General features: G+C 37.9%; 1 protein-coding gene across 1 annotated transcript in view; it reads right to left on the reverse strand.

Moving 5' to 3' along the window:
• Window positions 1–13,209, reverse strand: part of SYNPO2 (synaptopodin 2) — a 97,075-nt gene extending 83,866 nt beyond the window's left edge. Inside the window, exon 1 of the mRNA XM_075501183.1 lies at window positions 13,028–13,209. Coding sequence (XP_075357298.1) covers window positions 13,028–13,156 — 129 coding nt within the window. The 5' untranslated portion in view covers window positions 13,157–13,209. The remainder of the gene's footprint in view (window positions 1–13,027) is intronic.
• Between the last annotated feature and the right edge of the window lie 14,059 nt (window positions 13,210–27,268).

Raw genomic sequence — 27,268 nt, forward strand, 5'->3', positions numbered from 1 at the left:
GACCACGTGCAGACCAAAGATCTTCTCCAGATATTAAACTCAGTCCCACAATCTGTGGATTACTAAAAATGTTATGGTCATTGGAAACTGTTTGTTGATGCCAGACAGCTCAAGTCTCATTTGAAGGCTTACTCATAATGATCTGATGGAAACCTATTAGAAGAAGCTTTTTAGTTGGGTAACAGACAGGCAAGAGGCACTGCACAGGTCTGAGGCAACAGGTAACTCCTGCAGCTATGACTGTCACTGTATGTGCATCCAGCATGATCCATCCCGTCACTGAAATAAATTGTGTTCCTTGTTCTCGATGGAACACATCTGCACATAAACGTGGAACAATGAATATTTTCCAGCCTTTAAAAAAAATGTTTGGGTCTAGAGCAGTAAAAGCTTTTGGGGAAAGATTTGGTTTGGCTCTCATTTTAGGTGAGCTCGATTGCCATGCTGTTGCCTAGAACACCTGAAAAGAAAATATTTTTCATAAGAGGAAGGGTTCCTTCCCAACCGTTTCAGTTTCAGCTAAGGTGTGCTAAAACACAATCCCATTGCTGCCTCTATTTTTATCCCAGGACCCAGCAGCTGATGAACCATGCCAGGGTTTAATTCTTCAGAACTGGATGATGCAGGAATCCAGAAGGCCTGATTCAAGCCTGATTTGAACAGGCCAATGCCTCTTTAGTTTTCGCTTGAGTCAATTAGCACCCAACATCAATTTGTGCTAATTAATTCCCAGTCTCTGCAACTTTTCCAGGCCTCTTATGCAAATCAGGCCTGGAAGCAAACAACAAGTGAATGACCCAGAAGGCTGGTACGGGGCTGGGCACCATTGTTCTCAGGCCATGCATTTCAGTGCGCCATTTGTTCATGGAGTAACACTAAAATAAATGATAGGCCACAAAGATAACTATCTCCTCAGGCTTAATTATCGTACCCTTTGTACTCTTCTTGCCAGTGTAGAAAAAGAGGCATTCATGGTCCTCTCACTACATTTAGATTCACTGGATTGTTTTTCACTGTTCCTGTAAATATAGAGGAAGAAAACTGTAACTCTGAGAGTCTGGGAAATTTTTGCTTTTGTAGAATGACAAGAGTTTTTAAAGTCAAATCCTTTTTGTAGCCACAAATTGTGCCACGAAATCAGAAATCTTCTGGTAACATCCTGGTGATCTGGAAAATGACTTAAAAATGTAGCACATGCAGGAGCTGAATCAGGGCCTTTCAAATAAAGATTCAGCCATGGAAAAATTAGTTGGATCACACCTGTACTGATCTGTTAATTTAAAACTATTTGAGTAAAAATGGGCTCAAGCTGCAAAACTCAGGTAGATTTCCAACACCCTAGCTGTTCAAGGATGCATTCTTGGATTTGGTTTTCGTGTACTTCATGGGAGTCTATTCTTCATCAGATTAGTAAAATAACCTGGGTTTAGAAGAGCTAATATTACAGACTGAAGTCATGACTGAAAGTGAGGGCAGAGAAAGGAAAAGCAAGATAATGAGGAATTTAGAAAAACATCATTTTAATATAGCTCAAAATTTGGTTTAAGTTGGATACAAGACCTGGGAGACTTCTTCCATCTCCAGGGCTCCCAGCCCTGTCTGCTCTGGCTATTGTCAGATTGGGCTGGAAGAAACTGAGGTTTGATATAATGTTTTTTTATACTCTTTTTTATTATTATTTCACTACATGTATTCAATAGTTGTGTGTAATATTACTACTGAATGTTCATAATATGGTGTAAAATAGGTGCAGAAATATTTTTTTGTTTTCTCTTTAAAGGATTACGATTGCCTCTTTCTTACGGCCTGAAATACTCCTTTTTAATTAGTTAGCTTTTTAAAGATCAAAATGTGTCCTAATTATAGTGTTATGAAACCACAAATCAAACCCTAGTACAAATCTATGGAGCCCTCCTTAAGGGGATTATGTTCTATTTATATGCAGGGAATAATAAGTAGAAGTGAAAGCAAGATTTGGGATAATTAATTTGATATTATGATTTTGATTAATTTGATATTATGTGATTCTGGACTTGTTTTATATACATATTTATCTTTGAAATTATTTGGTCCAGGAGGTACTGAGCTGAACAATACTTAGCAGGTTCAGTAAGAAAACGTTAAAGCTAGCAACCAAAATCTCTCCAAGGTGTAACTGTCTTTACATTCACTTACCTATGATTTTGGGGATTGTGAATAAGAGCACCATCTAGTGATAATCAATAATATGTATCATGAAAAGGTGATTATTCAGTCTGGACATAAAGGCACACTCCTAATTCACTTAGCAAAGGGATTTGGGGGCTTGAAAGGAAACAGTGTTCTAGTGACTTCCAGTTCAGTTTAACGATTAGTGTCTTCCCCTAGATACTCCTAAACATGCACAACACATCTAAAGACTAACTTTGGCCAACACTATGGATACCATGAGATAACACTTGAAAACTAACATTTTGTTTCCTAAACGAATGATGTACATTTATTATGCGTTATTGTAACAAAACCCTGCAAGTTTGTGAATGGCTCATTTTATATAGATGAGCATAACGTACTTATTCCACTGACTGCGAATTTAGGTGAAACCATTCTAATTTCCTAGGTATCAAGTTTTTTGGAAAGCCAACAATTCTGAAACTTTGGGCTTTTTTCAGTGAAGGATGTCAAACAGCTGCTCCTGTGTAAGGATCTTAGGTATTAAATAGTATTATGTGTTAGAATTTGCTTAAAACATCCATGCTTAATGATAGTTTTTTTCTAATTTGAAGAATTTTATAAGTGGGTCTTACACTATCCATTCTGCAAGTATTATTTCAGTGTATGGGAAGATCATTATGAATATATGATAATATATAAAGCTATTGATCCCTTTCAGATTATTTCCATATGCATCCTCTGTAATTAAATCAGTGGCTTATGGCAGCTAGTCTTTGAAGTGATCTCTGCAAAATAGGAAAATGTAATTTGTGGAACAAAATGCTGATCAGCCTATTCCAGCCACATCTGTTAAGGTCTGGTAGTTCAGAGATTTCTGTGATGAGAGAGTTCATGCAAAGCAGAAAGTTTCCTGTATTTCTTTCAGTCCAAAGGAATTTCACTGGAAGTGATGGGCACTATTCTAACCAACTAAGAAAGTTTGAAGTTTGAGGCATTGTTTGCCCACAATTTTCAGTGAATTCACTGTACGTGATGCTTAAGTAAGTAGCTGGACTTGTGTATTTAAATAAAAGTACTACCAAGAGAATGAGAAGAGAAAGCAGAGCAAGAATTTCTGGCAGAGAAGACGAGGATTTAGAGAGATAAATAGAGAGATGATCTCTTCAGGGGCTCCAGTGGCGGTGGTTGAGTAAAGCTAATAAAACTCATGACGTGATTCTCCTTGATTGCAGTACATCTTGGAAACACCTGATATTATGCAGGTATAGACAACCATTATAATTACCGCTGCACAATTCTCCATGTAGATGCTTGTCTTCTGGAAGAAAAGCCGTTTTGTTTGCAGGACCCTTAGAGCCTTTCCAAAATGATGTCAGTTAAACTGTTGAAGATGCATCTACAGGATGGGTGTGCAACACAAGGAGTTACTGTCCGGCTTGTCCAGCCACAGCTGTGCCTGCTGAAAAGGTTGCTACCCACAGCTGCGTGGCACTCCTCTCTCTTTCCTCCTCCCTAACCTAACCTGGAGGTTTCTACACTTCAAATCTTAGAGATGAGCTGCTCGTATGATTGTTCCCTGAGCTCTCAGGCAAAATGAGGTGAGTTCGCAAAGCCCTGGTATCTCAATTGTTCAAGAAATAGCTGCCCATTTCAACCAACACAAGCCTGTCTATTTGCAGAGCTGAAGAAAGCAAGAGGGCAGTTATAAGTAGTCCCTTCAGCCAGTAAACATTTGCAACTGAGATACGTCCACAGGCTAAATTTTCTCCTTCGCTTACACTGATACATTATCAGTCCTTTAATAAATGGCCTCTAGTTTCTAGTAATGTCAGTCTAGTACCTATTATTAGCAATCATTTCCTCTCTTATAAATACGCAAACTGAAATGTCTTCAACTCGAGTATCTTTGTCCTTACAAAGACTTCCAAGACAGCTTGGAAATGAAATGTACAATTAGCAAATAACTTGAAAACAGTTACATTATTTAGCAGTGTTACCGGAATACCCCGAAGTCTAAGGTTTTTTGTTCCTTTGAAGGGAATGGCTTCTGCTAGGCACAGAAAATTGTAGTAAGTAGATCCCTAGCAAAAACTGCTACACCCTTCCCAATGAGGAATTTTATTCATGATATCTGCTTCTAATTAAATAACTGCACTCTATTATACATACTAAGGCCCAATCCTTTGCCCTTTGAAGTCAGTGGCAAAGCTCCCATTGAGTTCATGGGAAAAAATGTAACTCCTCTGTTAAGGCTTCCATTATAGCAATTTCAACTGTGAGGGTTTTAAAACAAAGATTCAGCTTTGCCACCTTTGCCTGCAGACAACAAGCAGTTCCTGATACTCCTTGTATTAGGCAGAGAGTACTAGGAAGGGGAAATTTGGTCTTATTAAATTATGTTCCCCTGTCATTCCATTTGTTTTTCTTTCTGTTAAAGTGCCACAATGGGCATATGATTGTCTTGCATTATCTTTATTTTAGAAACTTTCTTGAAATTCAATATTGTAGCAATTTATGCCATACGTGGCATGTTTATGCTATAGAGAACATATCAAATGAAACCAGCAGTACAGAAAACCATAGCTTATCTCCTTTCTTCATAGTTTTGACCCATCACCAGTTCATCTGCTAATGAATAGTAATATAAAACATGCTTACAAAAAACAAAGCATCCAGTTTCCTAAATGGGACCATATTTCTAAAATATACCTACAAAAAGGCAAGTTTATAAAATAATGATTCTACAGCTATGCAGTCCATGATGACATAACTCTCTTGAAGCAAAAGGTTACCCGTGCATTTGATGCCCCATCCCACATGTAGGAAGGAGATAGCAAACAAAGAAGGAAACTTAAAGGATTCAAAATACATTTCTGTGGAAGTAGAAAGAAGACTTGTAGACAGTGTTTCCCTGCTAAACAAGAAAAGAAGATTCTGTGCTGTGCCCAGGACTGCAGCACATGACAGAGAGCTCAGGGTATAAGCCCGTTGGCTCTGGCGAGCTTAGAGCTAGGTTTTAGTTATAATTGACCTTCCACATAAGCAACAAATAAAGCAGACACTTCTTCACTGTTCTTAGCACCCCACTGAGAGCAAGGTGCTGAGGTGTTTTGAAGATTGTTGGCTTTCATGCTCAACACCATGTTGTATTGGCAGGTAACCAAAAAATAGCGCTTTGATTTTGGTGCACGCTGAAGTGTTTCAGTCTAAATGTGCATTAGTCTCATCCTAACGTCCACACTGACTATGGACTACAGATTCTAATGAAATGGGACAGATGGGAAAAATTACAGAAAAGGAAAAAGAAATCCACTGTGTAACTTGTGTACATTAGGTCTGAAATTTAAAACCTTCAAGCTGATATCCAGGGGGGTTTTTTACTGCCAGTTTCGTTCCAGCCAAGGAACAGTGCTCGTAAGTACTGGTTGCAATCTAAATGTTATCATTTTCGTCCATAGTTAATTCCATGCACAGAATTGTTCCTCTTAAAGTTGAAGCTATCTCTGCAAATCAGTCTCATTTTATAGAGTGTTAAGCATTTAGCCCATGAAATATGGTCCCTTAAAATAATTTCTGCTCTAAATATTTCTGCTGTAAATGTGAAGAACACCGAGTTCTGTATTTGGAAGAAAGCCCTTCCATGATATGCATAAATTGCTAGCTGTATCCTCTCAAACAATCTGACACAATCCTAAAGGGCTTTGTAAACAACATTTCCTGTTGTGATATTTTAATGTGAGCTTGGCCAAAAGTCTTACTATTACATTCACATTCCCGATAAGAATGCAATGGCAGAAAACACAGAACAATGAAATATAATAATGTCATGCAGTGTCATTTTAAATGTTTCCAGCAGAGAAACTAAAAAATGAAGCAAAGCTCTATACAAAGCAGCTAATCTAATTTAGTAGGAATACACTGTTTGGTTTTTTTAGTTTGTTTAGTTTAAATCAATGTGAATTATGTTGTTCATTCTATTCCATTGAAAACTCTCCTAGCGTGAGAGTTGGAAAAGTATCTATTGGAAACAAGCACAAATGAATACTACCATGTATCCAAAACATGCTTGTATTTGCCTAAATACTGTGAAAAGCATGCCAAAACCAGCTTGGTATGTAGTTCTGTATATCCAAAACAGGGTCTACAGTCATCTGCTAGTTCAGCCTGCAGTTTTTAAACAACTAGACGGGACTTTAGTACTAAACATTGCCAGTGGCACAATAGCTGGAATGCAAAAGTTTGAAACTAGAAAACACAGACCCCTAACCTTTGGAAGTACATATAAACCTTTGCTGGTCAAGGTGTATGAATTGTTTTTCCTCATTGTTTTTCCAACTAGCAGTGGCAGATTTTCAGGAACAGAGTTCTTTAGCAGTGGTCTATTTTAGTTAGATTTTGGGAACTTTCATTTGTTCCTTTGTTTTGCAAAATGAATTAACCTAATCTCTATAAAGCCCAGCTTCTTCCCAGTTTGTCCATGGAAGTTTTGTCATTTACTTAAATAGAAGCTGAACTAAACATGTGCAAAAATGTATTGTTCATTAAATTGGGTCAAGGCTCATAACGGAGTCAAAATCCTCTCCAGAAAAGATAGATAAAACCACAATTTCCCACATAACTGCTTATGTGAAAGAATAAGTAAATATGCCTTACAGGGTTTTCTGAATATCAGCAAATACTGGCTGTGTTAGATGGTCTGAAGAGTGAATTTGAGGATAAGAGTTTGTCTAGGCTGCAAAAACAAACTATGTTTGGAAATGTATTAGCTAGCAAATTTAAACAAACAGTTTTAAATAAAGTCCAAGTAAGGCAAGTTGTGTTTAAAATCATGTAGGTTAACTCTAAACTCCCTTCCTTTGCTGCCAAAGTTCAACTAGCATGTTTTAAGCATGGCTTGCTCTGTCTACTGCTAATGCAAGAAGTTGTATTCAAATTCTGTTTAAAATGTCAATTGATACAAATAAGGAAATATCAGCAGGGTCATGTTAGCTCAGTACTGAGCCTTTACACTGCATGCTGAGCATCTTCATCTCAGACACAGTAGCATATAGTAAGATCCCACTTGGCTAGGCATTAACGAGTATATTTTCAGAAGCAGACGGCACCAAAGCACCAACTCCAACTCCAAGATGACTTTTAATGTCAACTGGAGATGACCTGAAACACGGAACAGTCTCTTACCTTCCCCTTACTAGGAGGATGGTGCTCCTAGGCCATCAGTGCAGAGGCAAGCAGAGGAGCAAAAAGCCACTGCTTCAGCAGCTGATGGCTTATACTCATCTGTGTGACTTAGCACTGAAATGAGCTGGGAGCACAGGTATAACACAGCTTCTGCCTGGGAGCACAGGTATAACACAGCTTCTGCCTGGAAGTGTGAGCATTTGCCAATGGTGACAATGTAAGAGAATGACAGAAACTTGAAAAAGTTTCCTTAAACCCAGCAGCTTTGATATACTTTGTGGATGGACCAACTGTGTGCTAACATACCTCTCATATATGTGACAGTAACATGCTTTGCCTTACTTCAGGATCAAAAGCATAACTGTGCTAACATGTCTTATCCTTTATTTTTTTTCTACTAGACTAAGTGTAAAGGCCAACTTTGTGAAAGCCCCTTGGGGTTGTTCTGCATGTGTCAAGTATTTCGGATAAATGCAGAGAGAAAGTCAAACTACCACAACAGAGCCCACCTCTGTATACATTCACCATTAAGTAATCATATTCAGACATCAACTTTTCACACTGTTGGTTCAGGTTGTTCCCAAGTCTTTGAGTTTCACTTTCAGTTTCAGGTTCCAATGAATCCAAAATGATGAAACTGAGACTTGAATTGAAATCTGAGCGTTTTGATGGACAAGTGCACAAGTCTAAAATAGCCAGGCAGCCAGTTGTCACATGTCATTCCTGAGCTAAAGGAAAAACTACCACTTGTGCAGCAGCAGCAGAAGTCTATTTCAGAAATTGGCAAAATAGTCACAAACTGTGTAAGTTTTGCATGAAGCCTAGTTGAGGCCATTGGATTTGAACCCTGAATTATCAAAGTATTTCGTAGGATTAATTAGGACTATAGTGAACATTTACAAGACAATGGAAAATTGCATGATATTTGGCATGTTTGGACATAAGAAAATGTCCGTAGTAGAGCAAAAATTTTCAGGGTGCAAAGTCACATTGGTAAGAGTTTCAAAATACCCATTAAGTTATTTCAAATAACTTGATATTTTAGAGGATAGGCATTATAACTGTATTTATGCACTGGCAAACTGGCATGGTAGAAATTAAAGGAAGGGAAATGTTACTATTTTATTTTTCTAAAAATTTAGTTGAAAAAAGCTGCTGAAAAAGTACATAAAATCTGTCAGCACTTTAAAAAAAGAATTGCTGTGTGTTTCTCCATATGCAACTACGTATTGTTCTGCTGATGATGAATCAGGGAGAGATCAAGATGAATGCTCTCATAGATATAAAATAGGACAACATGATCCCCCTTGAAGATATCTTTCTTGCTGCAGTGTATGTATGTAGAAATATCTCTGTATATACTGCATATAGACCAGAGTACTGCCGGAACTGACGTGATCTGAATTCAATAACAAGTGAGGCACCTCGTCTCAATAACATTAGTTTCCCCAATGTCTCAAGTGTGAAAACCTACACCACGATCATACGGATTTTTAAGCATCTGTCCATTTTTACTTTTAGGATACTGATAGGTAAAAGAGGACTGAATTGCCTTTGAAGTGCTTAGGGGTCTGAGTCATGGAACTTACCGACCTTGAATACTAGAACTATTCGGTTAAGTTCCCAAACTTAAATTAGCAAGACTTTGACAGATACAAATGAGTTCATCAAATTGCTGTTGGTGTAGGTAACAAATATGCTGAGAATAATATACTTCTCTTGCAACCAGATAATTTAATGGAGTTACATCATGGTTGAATTATAAATCTAAATAATCTATAGGACAACTCCATTAAATTACCTATTGTGAAAGAGATGCTTCTTGAAGGGTATAGCTTCATTATGTATAACATAGCTGGTATTGTTAAGTATTAGTAGAAAAACTCACAGGACTTTCTTTCAAATGCTAGTCCAGAAAACCATCCATTGTTTTGTACATAGTTTGTATATATTTTAAATTAAAGACTGAGAAGAAATTTACAGAAAAAACCCCTATGATATTCATTAAAAAAGCATCCTTTCATATATCTCACAGTGGAAACAGAAAGGACATCATGTGTCACTTTGCTCTTCTATATCTTGAATTCTTAGCCATCTAGGGTCACTTGTACTGAGATTTCCCAGCCGTCTCCTGCTTTGGGAAAGCTATCCTACAGTGCAATACTGACATGGTTTAGTGTCTTGGTGCATACACAGCACAACTGATACAACCACTGTTTTCCTTAGCTTTATGCTCCAGATTATCTTTTTTTTTTAAAGTAACATTCATTTATTAGATATCCTTCTTAGCACAATATGTCTTTTGACACAGTATTTAAAATAGATTTTTTTTAAAGTCATTATTGTATACGTGGACAGTATATAGAATATGCAAATTCTTTTTAACTGAAAATAAATTTTTATGAAGTATTTACAACGTTAGTGAACATAACAAAGTAAGTTGATGTATGGAGCCAGGGTTGGGAGGAGGAGGGGCGTTAAAGAGTTTGTATGCCTCTACAGAAAAAGTTTTCAAATGTTTTCAAAATTTACATTTTGAATAAGAGTTAAAAATGGACAACAAAATAATACTTTGTGATATTTAAAAAAAAAATCCATTTGTTGCAATCTCACATCTAACAAATTACTGAAATATCTTGAGTCTAATTTAATGGTTGTAAAATTATGTGCTGATGAAAATTTCCTACTGTATGTGCTGGTGAGAAAAAATACCGGGATATTTCTTGGGAAGGCAACAGGTTTGTTTCTATCTCTCTGTTAACACTTTGCATGACAAGGGAAGACAATACTTTATACTTCAGGCAAAACTCTCATTGATTTTAGCAGGAATGCTACTTGCATATATGCTTTAAGAGTTAGGCAACAAACAAGGTGGGGAGGGTTTACATGGTTTTTTATAAATGTAATAAAATAGTATTTTAAAAGGCATAAAACGAACTGGTAAAAGTTGCTTCTGGCAGTGAACTGCAGTGACTTATTTCATTAACTTTAAAAACAATATGTTTCCTTTATCAAAAGGGTAGCTAAGTGTGAATTTGGGATTTTTGTATCCTGCCACATTTCATGGATTATCTCATTTCCCTCCCTTTCACATCCCTCTCCCCTTTAGATCTGTATCACAACCACCGCTCTGCTCATGACCGGGGCCTGCGTGCACTTCCCTCTGCAGCAGTCCAGGGGTGTACCGTGCTCAGGTTGTGTCGGCAACCAGGCGAGCAACCCCTCTGCCGCTTTCCCAGCTCCCGCAGGCTGAGGCACCAAAACCAGAAATACACACTTCTGACAAAATCTTGGTTGGTGTAAATTGGCAATGACCCACTGGTTCCATGGAGCTACATGAGTATGCACCAGTGGAGAAGCTGAACCTTGACCTGACAAAAAAAAAAAAAAAACCAAAACAATTTTTTATTGTGTTTAGGAAACATAACCTTTGGATTTTGGAGTCAGTAGGAAAATTACTATGCCTAGTTGGATAATTCTTTATTCTTTCATGAGTTATTAGATTCAGTTTTCACAGATAACAGAATAAAAGCTGAAAACGTTACCTCTCCCCAAAAAGGGTCACACACAGCGTAGCTGCAGACCCCCCACCTCGCTGTGCCTCAACCTGACGGTGGTGCCTGACCTGGAGACCCTCGCCTGCGCGCCTCTGAGAGAGCCCAGGCTCGCCGGCGAGGAGGGTGAAGCCTGCCGACAGAGTGAGTCCCAAAGCAAGCTGTGGCCTGTCAACTCTAAGTTTCAGGTTTTCAGCCAGATGCTAGTGTCAATTTTCAAATCTCACTGATCCCGACCAACTCTTAAGCGTGGAGAAATAAATGATCTGGAACTCATAAAGCACCCAATCCACCATGCTTATAACACTTATATATGCCGACATGCATGTACTCTTACAAAGGGTATTCTGAAGTATTGTATTACTATTACGTGGCCTTTTGATTGGGTTCATTTGCAAGAAAACAAACTCATGCTTCTTTGATATTTTTTCTAAAAATATATATTATTATTTTTCTGAATTTAGATCTATTTTACTGGTGGATTTTCCCATTAGAAGTAAGGCACAACTGTTGCCATGCATCTAGTTCTCAAGTCCCAAATTTTAGTGGTAAAACAGAACCCAGACTTATGTGCCACAGTCTAAGATGTGAATATGAAAACAAAATGTGTAGCCCATTCTTATCAGGAAAACGAAAGCTTAATCAGAATCTTGTGTTCGAACTACTGTGCCTTTTACCTTTGGTGTTATGTAATCAAAGCCACTTGCCTTTTACCGTTACTTACAATTTTTTAAGTTCTAGCTACAAGTTTTCACTAGATGGCAGGATTCCACTGTTATCTATTATCGGTGGCTTTACGTGCAAAGCAACAGTTGCCCCATCGGTAGGAAAAAAAATTAAACATGTTCAAGTTTTGCAAAACATAAAACCAAACAAAAAACTTAACAGGAATGAGAAAAAATTATACATACACTCAATAAATCATAGCTCTATTACTGAATATGATTAATATTATGGGCTGGAAATCATTGAAAATAATAGTGAAAGATGTTCTGTTCTTGACAGAGGAACTAAAAAGACCTTCTTTTCTAAAATGAGGTAGACTTACTGTTTCTGCTACGTGTGAAAAAGTTAACTGATCCAGTAAATTAAATTTAGCTTAAGAAAGTTAGAGCTTAAATAGCTAAACTACTGATCTAAAATACTATATCAAAGTACAAAAAACTTAACACTCAATGTACTGGATTACCACGATACTAAAAGGTGATAAGATACATTTTAATCTCTCTCCCTCAATTTAACAAGGCAGAATTCATTGTATGATGATCAGTCCCAGTATTATTTCAGCCAGTGGTATTTTGCTGACCTCGGAGCTCTGGACAAAATTTGTCCCTCTTGTCTCGGAGAACAGAACGCAGCTCCGTGCAGTTACATAAGCCTTAATAACCGTGACAAATCTTCATTGTTGCACCAGTGGAGAAGCTGTTGCAATGGAGTGAGCACTGATTTTTAACAAAACTACTTTCTAACTATTATTTTTGCAACTTGGGGTTGCCAATTCTTATTTTTTATTTATTCTGAATTTCTGCTGTCTGTTTTGCTTTCATTTTATACATGAAGATAATTTATGAAGTGTTCAGTAATTTTCAGTGTTGCTCATGAAATATAAGAGGGAATGTTTGGCATCTATTAAAGCTGCTTCTAAGACTGGATTACTTTCCAAAACTAGAGATAACTCAGTGTAATGCTTTCCAGGATTCCCAAAATAGTAAGAACATTTTCTCATGATAAAGCAGTATTTATTCTATGCCTAGAGTAGAAAAAGTATCATAAATAGATGACTGAAACAGCATTTCCTAATATGAGATTCAGTTTTGCGATATGCTGAGTGCATTCAAAAACATACAGCAAATCAAGCAGGAGCTGAAAGGCATACATCATTTCACAATTTCAAGCCTTTAACATTTAAGAAAATGTTTGCGATACTTGCAAGCTACCAAAAAGTAATCATTCCTTTTTATTGAAACAAACATAATCAGCACCTGTAGAATCTCTGCAAAACATGTTAGCAAATTCAAACAGGCATCACAATAAGATCCACACCAGCCATTTCACTGGAAGCAGTATATATTTAAACAAACTATTCTCTTCACTCAGGTTCACAAAACACCGATAACATCTTTCTCTCATGATCCTACCTTGGCGATTTGCAAAGGCTTCTTTTGCTCCTTGCCACCTTGCAATCTAAAGCCCCAAGGTGCCCCTCCACTCATAGCAATGCAGAGATAATCCCCTGTGCCCATTTTCCTGGTGCAGTTAGGCAGCATTCATTTACAGAAGAACATGAAAAATTTGTCTTGCAGATGTTCAGCGAGCTGGAGATTTGTCTGCCAGGCAGAGCTGGAGACCCAGAGCACCACACTGTTGCTGCTGCTGTGTACTGCACTAGCAAATGTAGTCATTCAGAAGAATGTAAGAGCTCCCTCGGATCAAGGGCACAGCCCACTCTGTCGTCAGATTTCTACGCTCAGCCCACCTTCAAAGTAAAGTAAGTAACGTTGAGGAAATGCACACAAAGAGGCTCAGCCATGAGGCAGAAAAGGCTGTATTTAAACATGACTCGTGACAGCTAAATCAAAACAACAGCAAAAAGAAGTGTACATTTCCCAGTGACAATTTAGGATGTAAGTTTACTTTAGGAAATGGTGCCAGACGTTTTGAACTCTAATTTACCCATTTCTTGCATTCATACTCCAAACAAAGAAGAAAGCAGAATCTCGAGTGACACATCTTGTACATCCCCTGAATAACTGATACACTTAGATTGAACCAGGTTTATGATTTTCAGCTCTACCTGGCATGCACTTTCTGCAGCACTGCAGGTATGCAAAAAAAAAAAAGAAAAAAGAAAAAAAGCCTTCTAACTTCCCTGTCTTGGAATCGCTTCTTTTGCTGATTCTCTCTAACCTCAGTATAGTTTAACATGCACTGCTATTTAGCAATGACCTGAATTATTATCGGACCCTAATAATACCTGTTCTTATGCAGCCTGTTGCCTTTCCTACCAGAGAGGGGAAGAGGATTAATGGAATGAAGTATCAGATCTCTGTACTGATGCTCCCAATGAATGATTTACGTTGTGTCATTAAAGGGGAACCTTGCCACAAGCATGAAAAAAAAAAAAGATTCCCTGAGAAGTTAATTTGCCGGTGCCTTACAAGACCTGTAAGGCAGTTCAGTTCTGTTCCTCATTGCTGACTTGGGGTGTTGCAGACTGTAAGCAGCTGAGCTCCTCCAGGTCTAGCTGGAGTGCTTTAAGAGGTGACTGTTCTTCAGCAAGGGATGAATATTCCCCTAGCTGAGTGTTAACAACTGACAGCATAAACGCTCCTACCCACCTCAGCCCAAAGTCAGTTAGCTTGGCTTAAATCACATTGCATTTTGAACTAAGCTGGTTCTAAAGGAGAGTGTTCAGCAGGTGGGCAGAAACGCCTTTAATGGCTAGACTAGTTTCTGAAACAAACACCTCTTGCTTTGAGACCCAGGTTGATGGGGGTTGATGTCAGATTCCCACAGCCTAAATTCCACTGAGGTCCCTGTATGAAGTGTTTTCGGTTGGCTGGTTCTAGGTCTATAGAGACGTCAGGGCAACAGGCATTTAAGTTACACGACTTTGCACCTAAGTAGCTGGTAACTGTTGAGGCTTTAAACCTAAGCCTGTGTGTCTGTCAATTAAGTGTCCCTGGAGTGATGCTTCCTTACACTACAGCAATGTTCTTTAAAGACTGTTAGGCAAAATATCAAGGTAGAGGCAGGATCTTCTGTTAAACTGAAATACTATGGCTGGAAAAAGTAGACAGGCTTTTAGGCGCTTGAGCCCTTCATCAGGCCTCTGAAGACACTAAGATAACCCAAAGACTGGGTGGAGACAAGCTCCCTAATCAAACAGAGGGAAAATGTCACTCGCTAAATATCAGGATTTAATGGGAGGAAGAATGCTTGCTTTATTGACTACAAGTCAAAGGCTCTGGAGAAGCAAAACAAGCACAGCTTGCCATATAATTAAATACTTAAGGAAAACAGTATCAGAGAAGTCATACTCAGAAAGGGAATGGTCTTTAAAGGAACTTTGCTGGACAATCTCTGAGTGAAGATGCCTTGTTTAAAATAACTCAGTTCAAGGTGGCTAACTGCTTATTATCTTGTGCAATGTTGATTTGTTGCTATAGCACACAGTTTTTTAGTCTTTCCCTAGGCAGAATCTTGCTTTAGACAAAATTCTCTCAATTTTGCCTGACGATGCACATTTTAATAGACACTTTTATGACAATAAAATTCTTAAGTATATAGCTGCAAAAAGTGCCCTGTGACACTCTGGGAACTCCAAAAATAAACAATTTTTTTTTTTTAGGAAAATGAATCACATCATTATCAGCTCTTCAAATATAAGTTTATAATGAAATGTATGTGTTTAATTACTGTTAGGGTGTTTTGAGCTTGTATTAGGCTCTCTTTTATCATTTTAGTAAAAAGGAATAATCAAATCTGATCTCTTCTGAACTTCTTCATATACTTATTGTAGAAAACTAATTAAGGCAAAACACCCCTGCATTTGGTTGGATGTTCATATATTTGATGGGAATTTGTACTAGATATAGATGCTTCTGTCTCCTTTGACCATATGACAGAACTGTGTAAAATGATGAAACAGAACAATTGATTAGTCATTGCTCAGCTGAAAAAATAACCAGTCAGAACACCCGCATCTATTTGATTTTGTTGCATGACATAGCTGAAATGTCTCCATACAGCTGCTGAAGTATCAGTAGTTGGTGTTCCTTGAAGTTAATCCCCCACCATCTATTTGATGTCCTTAAGGCAAAAGAGCAGAGAGAAGCACTTTGAATTTGATTGTGTCATAGCAAAAAGACGTAGCAAAATCGTGCCAATGGTTTTGGCTAAAATCGCCATGTATACTCTTAAAAGCAGGATTAACAGTTGTCTACAACATTGTGAGCTAGTTTTTTGGATCCTTAAAATTGAATAATTTAGTGTTTGTTTAATGTTCTAGTGGCTTCTAATCTGTGAAATCTACATGGTGCTCTAGAAGTTAAATCATCTTGTGGAAGTGTCCTGGTTTCAGCTGAGATAGAGTTAATTTTCTTTATAGTGGCTGGTATGGGGCTATGTTTTGGATTTGTGCTGAAAACAGTGTGGATAATGCAGAGATGTTTTAGTTGTTGCTGCACTCGTCAAGGACTTTTCAGCTCCCCATGCTCTGCCAGGTGCAGGAGAAGCTGGGCAGGGGCACAGCCGGGACAGCTGACCCCAACTGGCCAAAGGGCTATTCCATACCATATGGCCTCATGCTCAGTATAGAAAGCTGGGGAAGAAGAAGGAAGGGGGGGACATTTGGGGTGATGGCGTTTGTCTTCCCAAGTCACCGTTATGCGTGCTGGAGCCCTGCTTTCCTGGAGATGGCTGAACACCTGCCTGCCCATGGGAAGTAGTGAATGAATTCCTTGCTTTGCATCGCTTGCGTGCGCAGCTTTTGCTTTCCCTATGAAACTGTTTTTATCTCAACCCTCAAGTTTTCTTACTTTTGCTCTTTCGATTCTCTCCCCCATCCCACCAGCGGGGAGTGAGTGAGCGGCTGCGTGGTGCTTAGTTGCCAGCTGGGGCTAAACCACGACAGGAAGTAATGGCAACAATCCATAACATCATTGGTGCTGTAAGATCTCTGCTTTCCAAAGAAAAAAATTTTTTTTTCTGCTGAGTTTGTATATATATTGTGTAGTACTAATTACTCCAGAACAAGTTCTGAAAAGAATGTAATATTTAAAACAAAAACAAAAACAAAACCAAAATCTGTACACTCAGACTAACCCACTATAATGACAAAGCTTTGGGGACATTTAAACCTGGTACATTTGAACTGATATAGGACATTTTGCTTGAACTGGCAAGAATTGTGGTCCTGACAGGAGAACAAAGATAGGAAAAATAACTTTTTTCTAGTCCATATGTTGAGGGGGTTTTATAACAACAATTCAAACAAATTGCTGCTTTTTTTCTTCTGAGAGAGAAATTGTTGCTTGCTCCGCAGTAAGAAAAACATTTGAAGTCTGTAACTAAACTGTTCCCATGGTGGGGAGACCCAAAGCTTCCTAAGTCCTAATCTAACAAATAATACTCCATAGGCATTAACAATTCCCATTTGCCTTATATGACTTTCTTAAATGTTTATGCCACAGCATATCTTGCTTTTTAATACTAGTCTTATCTTGTTGTACATTCTCTGCATCCTTTGGGATTTCTAAATGCTGGTCAGAAACTGGAGATCATGATAAAAGTGGAGTCATTCATGGGGTTTATGACATTTTGGTCTCTGTGATCTCTATAGCATAAATAAATTGCATAAATTCTGAGATAATTTTTGAAATCCACTGAAAAATTGAAAGCTAATGGCAACCACAGCCACTTAACCACTGCCACCACCTCCATCATTTCACTAAAACCTAAAGATCCAATTCTAGGCAACAACTGATAAAAATCTTATGTCACAAAAAATACCTTTATAAACTCAGTGAATGGCAAATGCCAGAAGTCACCCAACACCTCTCTGTGCCCAAATACAGGTAAAGCTTTGGCTTGAATCTGGTCTTCTATGATGAGATCTGTATGAAGAAGTTTCCAGGTCAAACCCCCACCTGCTCATCTGCTTTCAAGAACTGTCAGTCAAAAAATCTAGCACATTAGCCTTGATGAACTGTGATAAACTAAGAATGGCCATACTTAGACCAAAGTGAGGCCATCTACCCTAAAATGTTGTCTTTGATAGTGAGTGGAAAATGGTTGCTTAGGAAAAAGAGTGAGAACATGGAAAATGCACACCACTTTCCTCAGGCAGCCTCCAGTGACTTCCACTCAAAAACTTCCTCAGCTGGATGCAGTTCCTCTGTACTTACTAACAGTTATGGATTTCTCTTCCATGAACTTTCCCATGAGGTTTCCTCTTGAGCCCACATAACTTTTAATATCTATAGCTTAGCATAGGAAGTCATCCCTAACTACATTGTGACATAAATAACCACCTTTTCGTCTTTGAATCTGGATCCGACAGATTCATTTGATGTCCCCTGCTTCTTGGATCAGAGGAAACTGTGACCAAGCAATCCCCAGCCACACTTTCCAGGCGCTTATTTATAGACCTCTTACACATTCATCTCAGTCATCTTTTTTCAAGAGAAGAATAGAATAATAAGTCATTCTTTACACGGAAGCTGTCTCATACCTTTCATTATCCTCGTTGTCTTTCTCTACATCCTCTATAGTTCTATATCCTTTTTGAGATGGGGGCCTGGAACGCCACACAGTCTTCAGACTGCAGACAAAGTTGGGATTTATACAATAACATGATGATGCCATCTATTTTGTTCTCTAGTTGCTAACCCAAACACTGCTAACACCTGATTTGCTTTTCCAGGCACTGCTGAGTTAATGTTTTCATGGAGCTATCTTTTAAAATCTTAAAATCTTCTCTGACGATAGTCAGTTCAAAGCTCATTGTTTTATATGTGAATTAATGGGTTTTTCTCCAATCTGTATCACCTTATACTTCTAAGCCATGTTATGGTATGGCTGCTTAGTTTTCTTAAAAGCCTTTGGTGAAGGAATTTGTTGAAAGCCTTTTGTAAATCCAAGATCAATCAGATCACCCTTATCCACGTGTTTTTTGATCCCCTCAAAGGACTGCCTTATGTTTGTGAGGCAGGACTTCCTTTTATGAAAACCTTTTTAACTCTTCCCAGATAAGTCATATTTATCCAGATGTCCGCTGTTCCATATTATAGTTTCCACCTATTTGTTTTGTATAGATAGCAGGCTGACAGGCTTGTTGTTTTCTGAATCTCTCTTGGAACACTTCTGTTAAAAAATGGCACTCTCTAATCTCAGATAACAGTCTTAAGTAAGAGTCAGCTATTTCAGCCTTGAATTCCTTTAAACCTCTGCTTGGTCTTGGTGACTATTTCTTAATTTTATTTGCCTCATTTACTGTCACTTGTCCATATATTTTCTTTTCTTATTGTAATAATCATTTCTGATTCTGAACAGTTTTACTAGGAGTGGACTTATCTAAAATCTAATTTAAATCAAGTAGTTCTGTAGCTGACTTCAGAAGACATTCTACAAATGTGAAAAAAAATAAGACGTGTGTTTGTCTTTCATTCAGCAATAAAAGAAAAGCTGCCATTTCACCTACAGTTTCCTACAATAGTATCCTAGGTCTGTGGATCCTTTAAAAATGCAAACCTTTCCACCCGTTCCTTAGTAATGAGGAAGAGAGAGAGGGAAAGGGGATATCATGATCTCTAATTTATGGGCAGCATTTCACTGCTGTAAATACCCAGATGGTCTGATTTCCTCCTTTTTATGCATTTAATTTTCTTTTCCTATCTGATTTTTTTCACTTAGAATCAACATAAGCTAGTTCCCTAAAAATACCTATTTTAACATCTTTCTAGTAGATTCTAACTGTATCATCTGTAAACAATTTAATAAACTACCCAATTTATTGTAGGATGTGATTTTAGCCAAATGGGAGAATCAGCAGGGGAAAAAAAAAGAAAAAAAATTGACAGTGCTTTTTTGTTTATTAATTACATGGAAAAAACCCACTTGTAAATATATAGCTAGTTTAATGGAACAAAAGATAAAATCACAGCCATGCCACTTAAGAAGACATGACATACAGTCTCTTCCAAATGAAGTGAAAATGGCCTCTTCTAAGATATCCATTCAAATCAGATTTTTTTAAAAAGTGGCTTCTGCAAGCTGGGTAATGTAAAGCAACGTAGCGTATGTTATTGTCCCGAAACATTGCCTAATAACATTCCTTGTTTCGTAGTAGTACAACTCAGTAGTTGCAGAAGGTAAAAACAAATTTTGAAGGCAAATCTAAACATCATTTTCCCCAAACCTTGCAGAAGTAGAAAAACACATTTCTGCTTAATTCCTACTCTTAATTTTTGTTCTCCTGACTTTAGAAGCAACAAGAAACAGAGCCACATGGAAAGGATTTAATTTTCAAAAAAGGTATAAAATGACAGACAAAGTGAATGAAATATATTGATGGAAGGTTCAAATGCACAGCTCCAGCTAACATTCATTAAAGCTGATTGCTCTTCATTTTTTCCCAGCAAATTTCTCTTGTCCTACAAGAGAAATTAATAGAATCCAGATGTTTTGATTGCATGAGGAACTTTGCAGTGCACTGCCAGCTAAAGAGGGTTTGCTGACTGAAAGTACAGACATGGAGTGGTAAAGGTACTAAAAAACAGTAATACCAAGTTCTTAGTGAAGAGAAAAGAAATTAAAAATACAAGTCATAGATAATTATTAGCTACCTCTAAGGCCAGACGGGAAAGCTCTTCCCACACTCCTAAGAGGCATGAGCCGTTCCTCACCAGTAAAGGTAAAGGCTTCAAATTTTAATTCCTAATGTGGATTATGAGGCTAGATACTGTGTGATGGGTTGGAATTTTAGAACTAGTCCTGCTTTTTTTTCCCCAACTTCAAGACTAGCAAATGAAGTGTCGTGGAAGAAGCAGACAAATGTACTGAATCTGACTCTGGTGTGAGAAACCACTTTCTCAGAAACATGACTAAATCTGATCATGATTTAGAACCTGAGATAATTCTTCCTCTAAGTGGAATTACAGAGGGTTGCACTGTCATGTTCTGAAAAACTGTGTCTGCAATCTGCCCGGTGTAAGGGGTAATGCAGGACAGTGCTCAACCAAGCTTCTCTTGAAGGAGGAAAGTAATTTGCTGTTGTTCTCTGCTGGAAACAGATTACCTCACCTCTGTGCCAGCTCAGCTAAGGTTAACAAAGTTTTAGACATTGAGGAAGAGTCAAACTTTTGCCTGTTTATCTTGCCCCTAGCTCGTTGTTCCCCGTCGTGTTCTTAGTAGGATGAGTAATAGTAACTCTAGCCACAAGCAAAAGTTTATTAATGCAGGTAACCCATGCAGAGGAATAAGAACTCTGTTCCTCTTAATGGCAGACTTAGCAACAGTCACAATCATGCCTTTTGTTATTAAGGTAAAGTATCTCTCTGTGAGTCCTGAGCTGATTGCATATGCAGTTAGTAACAGGCATTGTTATTTGACAGGTGTGTTAGTTAGATCACACTCCCAGCATTTATATATGGTTTGCTAAGAAGACAATGTAAGTCAGCTGAAAATGTGAAGTTTGCTGTGCCACTACCAGGAGGGTATTTCTCAGCACTTACATTAGTGGGTGTCATCCTAGATGCTTGTAATGGCTTTATCATGATGGTTTAAGGATCTATTGTGGAAAAAAAAACAGACAAAAGAAGCCACTTTCCTCCAAAACACAGAAACAAAGTTGATATCCTTGAGCATTACTGATTGATAACACAATAAATAAAAATTCGTGCAGAGAGAGTTCCCCTGTAACTCTACAATTCACCACATGAGATTAACGTAGATTAACAAAGAGCTGCTCTCTAAGCGTATGCCTAGGTGGCAACGCATCACAGGCCCTCTGTAGCCAAAGACCTGTCACCATTAAATACAGTGAGTAAAAATGTATGGATAACTCGAGTAAGGAGCCAAGAGTTTGCAGAAGAGAACTGCGATGTTTCTTTGGTGTTTGTCCTACCTGTTCCTACCACAGCCAGTCCCAGATACTCAGGAAATACCTTCCTGAACTACTGGCTGAAGAGAAGTAGACTTTTTTTCTTCCTGGACTCTCAAAGTCTTTTGAGAAGGCTTTTGAGATTCCAGGTGTGCATACATGGCCCCACCACATCCCAGCTGCACACTACAACAGGAGCTTCCTTTCCTTCTCCCACTCCTTTGTATGGGCCAGGCAATTTGGAAGTACAGGTGGTCTCAAAGCACCGCAGGGGTCTTGGGAAAGGGGCCAGTAAGATATATGGAAAGACAAGGATTTCAGAATGTGTCCAAGAATCAATACGCAAAATAGCTACAAAAGCTCCCCAAGAGTTTGTTGTGAGGAAAAAGTAAAACATTCACTGCAAAATTTGTGAACATGGAGAAATGTTTGTGACACTGGAACAACTAACTACCTGTTTCTTGTTAATCTTGAAGTAACGCTTTGGGCTAGAATTCCTGTTTCCAGGTGTCATTCCACCGCTATTTTTACTTACCACTGTGTTTTAGCAAGCAAGAACTGATTTTCTCTCAGGACTCAGGGAGACTCTTAGGTGCCTATCTCCATTTCATTTTGATTCCCAGGAGATGGGATGACTACATTTTTGGCTTCAGTAGTTGGGAAAATTCTGATAAAAGATTCTAAAGTAAAAAGAAAACTATTTATGTGGTATTTTCTTTCTGGTTTTGGCAGCACAAGGTTGCATCACATTCTTCTTAGTAGAGCCTACGGGAATCAAAATGTATCTTCCATGCAAAAGCTTTTGAGTCTTGAACATGCCTGTAAGTAGGTGTTCTATGTTCCTCGCCTCTGCCATAGTGCTTCACCCTGCTCTTTGAATTGTCATTTAAAGGTGGTGCTTAAGTAACACGACACTTTTTATCTATCTGTTCATCTTACCTTTTATGATCTCCCCTCTTCCTACTGAAAGAACCCAGTGCGATCATTTCATGTCTACTTATTGGGCTAAACAAATATACCATGCTAAACTCCCTTCCAATGTACTACAGTGAAATGAATCAAGAGTAACTATATCATATTCAGTTAGAAAATACATTTTACTCATAGCTGAGCTATGAATTAGGCCCAAATAGTCTACTAAATTTTGAAATGATGGTTTAATGTGGAACTGAAGATTGAAGAGATCTTGAAGATTTAACATTAGTCTGATGAATACTCACATGCATCAAATTTCATCTTTTAAATTTTGTTTCCTCTTAGCTAGCATAACAGTGATTAACTCCCTTTGACTTGTTGCTTTTAAAGAGCTCAATGACTGATTACATGCATGGCCACAGTCCAGCATAAAAATCAACTATTTTTGCACTGCAGTTTAAAGCAGGTATTGTTTGTCACTTGGAAGGCTCATAAGATTGAGTTTATCAGTACTGAAAATAAGAACGGGAGAAGCAGAGAACAATTGAGTTATAATACAGTATGGGTCTCGGGAAGCTTGGATTCCGTTTTTACACTTGCAAATTCACATTTAATTTTTGGTCTGGGCCTGTAAATGGGGAAAATAGCCACTACACTACACTTGAGAAAGCTGCTTGAACTGAAAATCTCTATTTGTAGTTTGATAGTTTGAATCCTCCTGTAGTACCCTGTTCTTCCCTCTGTACTACAAAATAAGCTGTAAGATTTGTAAAGCAGTTTCTAACACACACTTTACAAATACAGTGAAGTATTTTGTTCAGTGTCTGCCCCAGCGAGTCTGATGTTGGTGGTTCGACCTACAGCATCTAGCAAAAGGACAGTGCATAAAAAGTTGCTATGGCATCAAGTTACGTCTGCGTAAGGCTAACAGCATTGCCCGCTCTTTGCATCCGGATGGTTTTGTTTAGATTTTTACCAGAGAAACAGTAACAAGAAAGATGATACAACAAGGATCGCCCTGCATGAAATCTTACCCCCCCATACAATTAACTGCGATAGATTAAAAAGCAATCCAGATATCTTCATTCCTGGCCATAGGAACAAGAATTCCAACTCTCTGCTTTGATAACTAATTCCTTTCCAAATGGAGCAGATTATATTAGAAAAGTCTGCCCTCCAAAAACACCTTGATGTTTAACCCCTGCTGATCCTACATCCTTGCCTGTTGTGCTGCACCTTCTTGCCAGGAACCAGTTTCCAGACTTCTCAGCTCCTTCTGTCTTTGGTACAGGCTTCTGCTTTTGGTGATAATCTACTTTTTAGCTGGTGTTGGCATGGATCTGCCAGATTTCTAGACAACTGCCAATGTCTGCAAATCCTGAACAAGTAGTTTTTGTGCCTCCACAGAGCAAATCTAGTATGTGCTGTGACACCAAGCATGATGTAGAATTTTGCTCCTGTCCTTTGTTATTTTCATGCCAGCTGCATCTCCTATCCCTTTGTTGCATCCATCGTATACAAATAATGTGATGGATTTTTTTTAAATTTAATTCTCATTTTCTTTGATTTAATTCTGATGTTTATTTTTGTTGATGATGGGGAAGGCATCCATTAGTTTATAATAAAGGTATCCAAATAGCACAAAACCAGTATTTTGAAAAATACTCTTGTAATCAATACTGATATTTTTACAAATGGCAGAGATGCTTTACTGGTATGTAGTACCTCTATTATTTTTCCATGCTCAGGTAGAAGATTTTTTACTTCCGCATTAATGGTGGTGTAAAGCAGAAGCACAGTGAATGGGAGTGCAAATAATCATAAAAGTATTTGCATCTTAAGTAATTTCAGAGTGATTTTGAAGAGCTGTTTTTCTTACGCAACAGATTCATTCAACAGTTATGAGTATTTGTCAGTAGTAACGAATAGAAACCAGCTTACCCTGCTTTGATATCAGCTGATCAGAGAAAGGAAATAATATCATGTGAGTTGCAGTAGACAATCAATTATATGGAACAAATACGACTTACTAACAGTAGGACTATATTCACAGTGTGTTGAATGATCAGTAGCACTGGCTGAAATACAACTGTGTTATTAACTGGACAAACGGAAAAAACAGACTGTAAATTCATCCCATGTCTTCCAATGAGAAAACTGAGTAAATCAATCAAACAGCTCTTTGCTATGAAGAGTTAACTCAAACAGTTACTTTTTTTTGTAATGATAGCAAGCTTATTTGAGTAGTCTTCTATAGCAAGACTCCACTAACACATCAGAAATTTTATACACGAGCAAGAAACGCAAAATGAAAGCCGATGACAGTAAAGCTACTTCAGATGCTTTTGAATGTAAAAGTGAAATATATCTAAGTTTGAGAAATTCCATACATTCAGCAAGCAAACATGGAAAGGATCGTATAACTTTCTGCTGTCCTTTCTCAGACTGATGGCTTAATGTTTATTCACAGTGCTTTATATATATCATACATTATTCATCAGATTACAATAAGACGTTCTCATCTTTGTTTTTATGTTACAGTTTGTTATGTAGCAATTATGGCAAGGTAATCAAGTCTTGGGGTTTTTTCTTTAAGATCTGGTAGTGCAATCTTCTACTCTCATGCATCTTAGACAGTACTAAATTAATTAAAAACAGTAATTGAAATTCCCCAACTGAAACATCACAGCAGTTTCTCAGAACAGCGTATCTATCTCCTGTAAATGTTCCAGATCGAGTTGCCAGAACGTTGATTTCATTAGAAAACCAAAATAGCAACCATCAGTGAGAGTAAGCAGAGGAGCCTCACAGTTTGCAGATATTGAAAAATCCAGAGGCTTGAACTAGCCAGAAAGTCTTTTTTAAAGAAAGCAGCCACAGTCAGTTTTCTAAAACACATTCGCTTTTGTAATGTGTGACTTGCACAGAACTTACCACATGTGGACCATAGAACATTTTACAATCATTTCTGTTTTACTGAGTTTCAGGGAAAGAAAGGGGGTTTAGCTAATAGGGACCAACCTAACAAGAAATCAGGACCTTGGCTTTAAGGCAAGTGCCCTTTTCACAAGACCCAGAGTCTCTCCTAGGCAAATAATAGCATTAAATACTCTTTCACTTGCATATAATTTTTCTTCTCTAAATACAATTTTTTGCTTTGCGAATATGCCAGTAAACTTTACCAACGCTCTCCAAGGTAGGCAATGAATACCCTCTGCGGTGGTTGATTTTTGTCCTCTGTTTGGGGGAGTGAAGACAAAAGGGTCTATCATTGTGGGTTTGCCAGTTGCCAATGATGTTTAAAAGGGTTGGGGCAGGGAAGGAGTGACGCACTCCCAGTCCTTCCTCTCCTCTGCAGGGTATAACAAAACACAGCCATTTCTAGGGTGGAACGATGCAGCTGTTCAAAAGCTACCAGCAACTGTACAGGTGCAACAAGATTGCCCAGTTCACAGGAGGGAATAGAGAGGAATATTCAGTCTAAATGAATTTGCAGATGAATTCAGACAGACAGAATGGAAGTTTATGAATTGGAATTGGATTTACACTCCTTCTCATCTAAAAATATTTTGGAAACTTTAATGAGCACAAGGTGTCAGGACCTCTTTGTGTACGGTATGCTGAAAGCAGCCTGAGGTAGAACAGCCTTTACCATCACTGTGGAGCGGCAGGTCAGTACTTAGCAGGAGGGAAAAGGGAGAATCACTTGGCATGATCCGTGTGCTCAGCAATCCCTAATTGCATCCCAGTGGCCCCTCTGACAGGCCAGGCCCGATTTTGGTTCAATTTGTGTCTGATTTGGCTCAGTTATTGTCTGATCTTGCAAAAAACCCCTCCAAAACAGTAAGGAATTAATTCTTCCTTTATTGCGGCCCCGTGCCTGAGCTGAAACAGGACTAGGTGATAGCGGATAGTCACTGTAGGAAGTATCTATACACCAGTTACTTAAGAGACAATATGTATAGCAATGAATGTATGCCCAGGGTTTTAACATTACTGTATTATTTTCCCTGAATAACAGGAGCTACATCAGTCTAAGATTCTGAAAACCCTTTGCTCTCTGTGTTTTCATTTTATATAGGGCAGTGTTTAAAGGGTGCACTCCAATAACATTTTCTAGTTGCCACTGAGATTGTTTAATCAAAATATCAGTATTCACTTCTGTTATACCCTTATTTATGTTTATATTGTGCTTAGTTTTTTATAGTGGAAATGTAACTGAGTCACAACACTGATGTATTTCTTCTTACGGTAGTGTTCTGTTTCCTGAAATACTACATCTTTCCTTTTTCTTCATGTAGCATTTTTTAATCTGACCTCACAGTCACACTGTTTTTTTTTTTTTTCAGAAAAACATAATCCCTTCAAAATTTGATTGCTTCTTTTTTACCAAAGTCTTTGCTTTCATTTTAAACAAATACAACCTTTGTAAATACTAATTTCCATTTTGCTTTTAAAGTGCTTTACACTAAACTGTAAACTGTTTTCCATAGATCTTAACTATACAGTAGACAAAACATGAAAGAAGATTTTAGTGATTATATGTAAGCAAGACAGGAAAAGAAAGTAATCTTTTTATGTAAACAGCTTTTAGGACCCTTCTGATGTTGTGCAAAAGCAAACCTGTTGCTTTGTCTGCAGGACATACAAATGAAATTAAAAGGAGAAAAACAGTCTCAACCAAAAAAAGCCTTTAAAAATGTAGAATCTTTGGAGTTTTATGAACTATTCCTTATGATGAAATAGTCTTTTCTTCAAAGAACATACCCAGTATTGCCCACATCTTCCCCTAGAGAATGGTTTAGAATATATTTTGATTTTTAAAAAATTCATATAGCACTGAACTGCAGATATTTGTCTC

The sequence above is a fragment of the Mycteria americana genome, chromosome 4 (assembly GCF_035582795.1).
Source record: "Mycteria americana isolate JAX WOST 10 ecotype Jacksonville Zoo and Gardens chromosome 4, USCA_MyAme_1.0, whole genome shotgun sequence".
Taxonomy (NCBI): Eukaryota; Metazoa; Chordata; class Aves; order Ciconiiformes; family Ciconiidae; genus Mycteria; species Mycteria americana.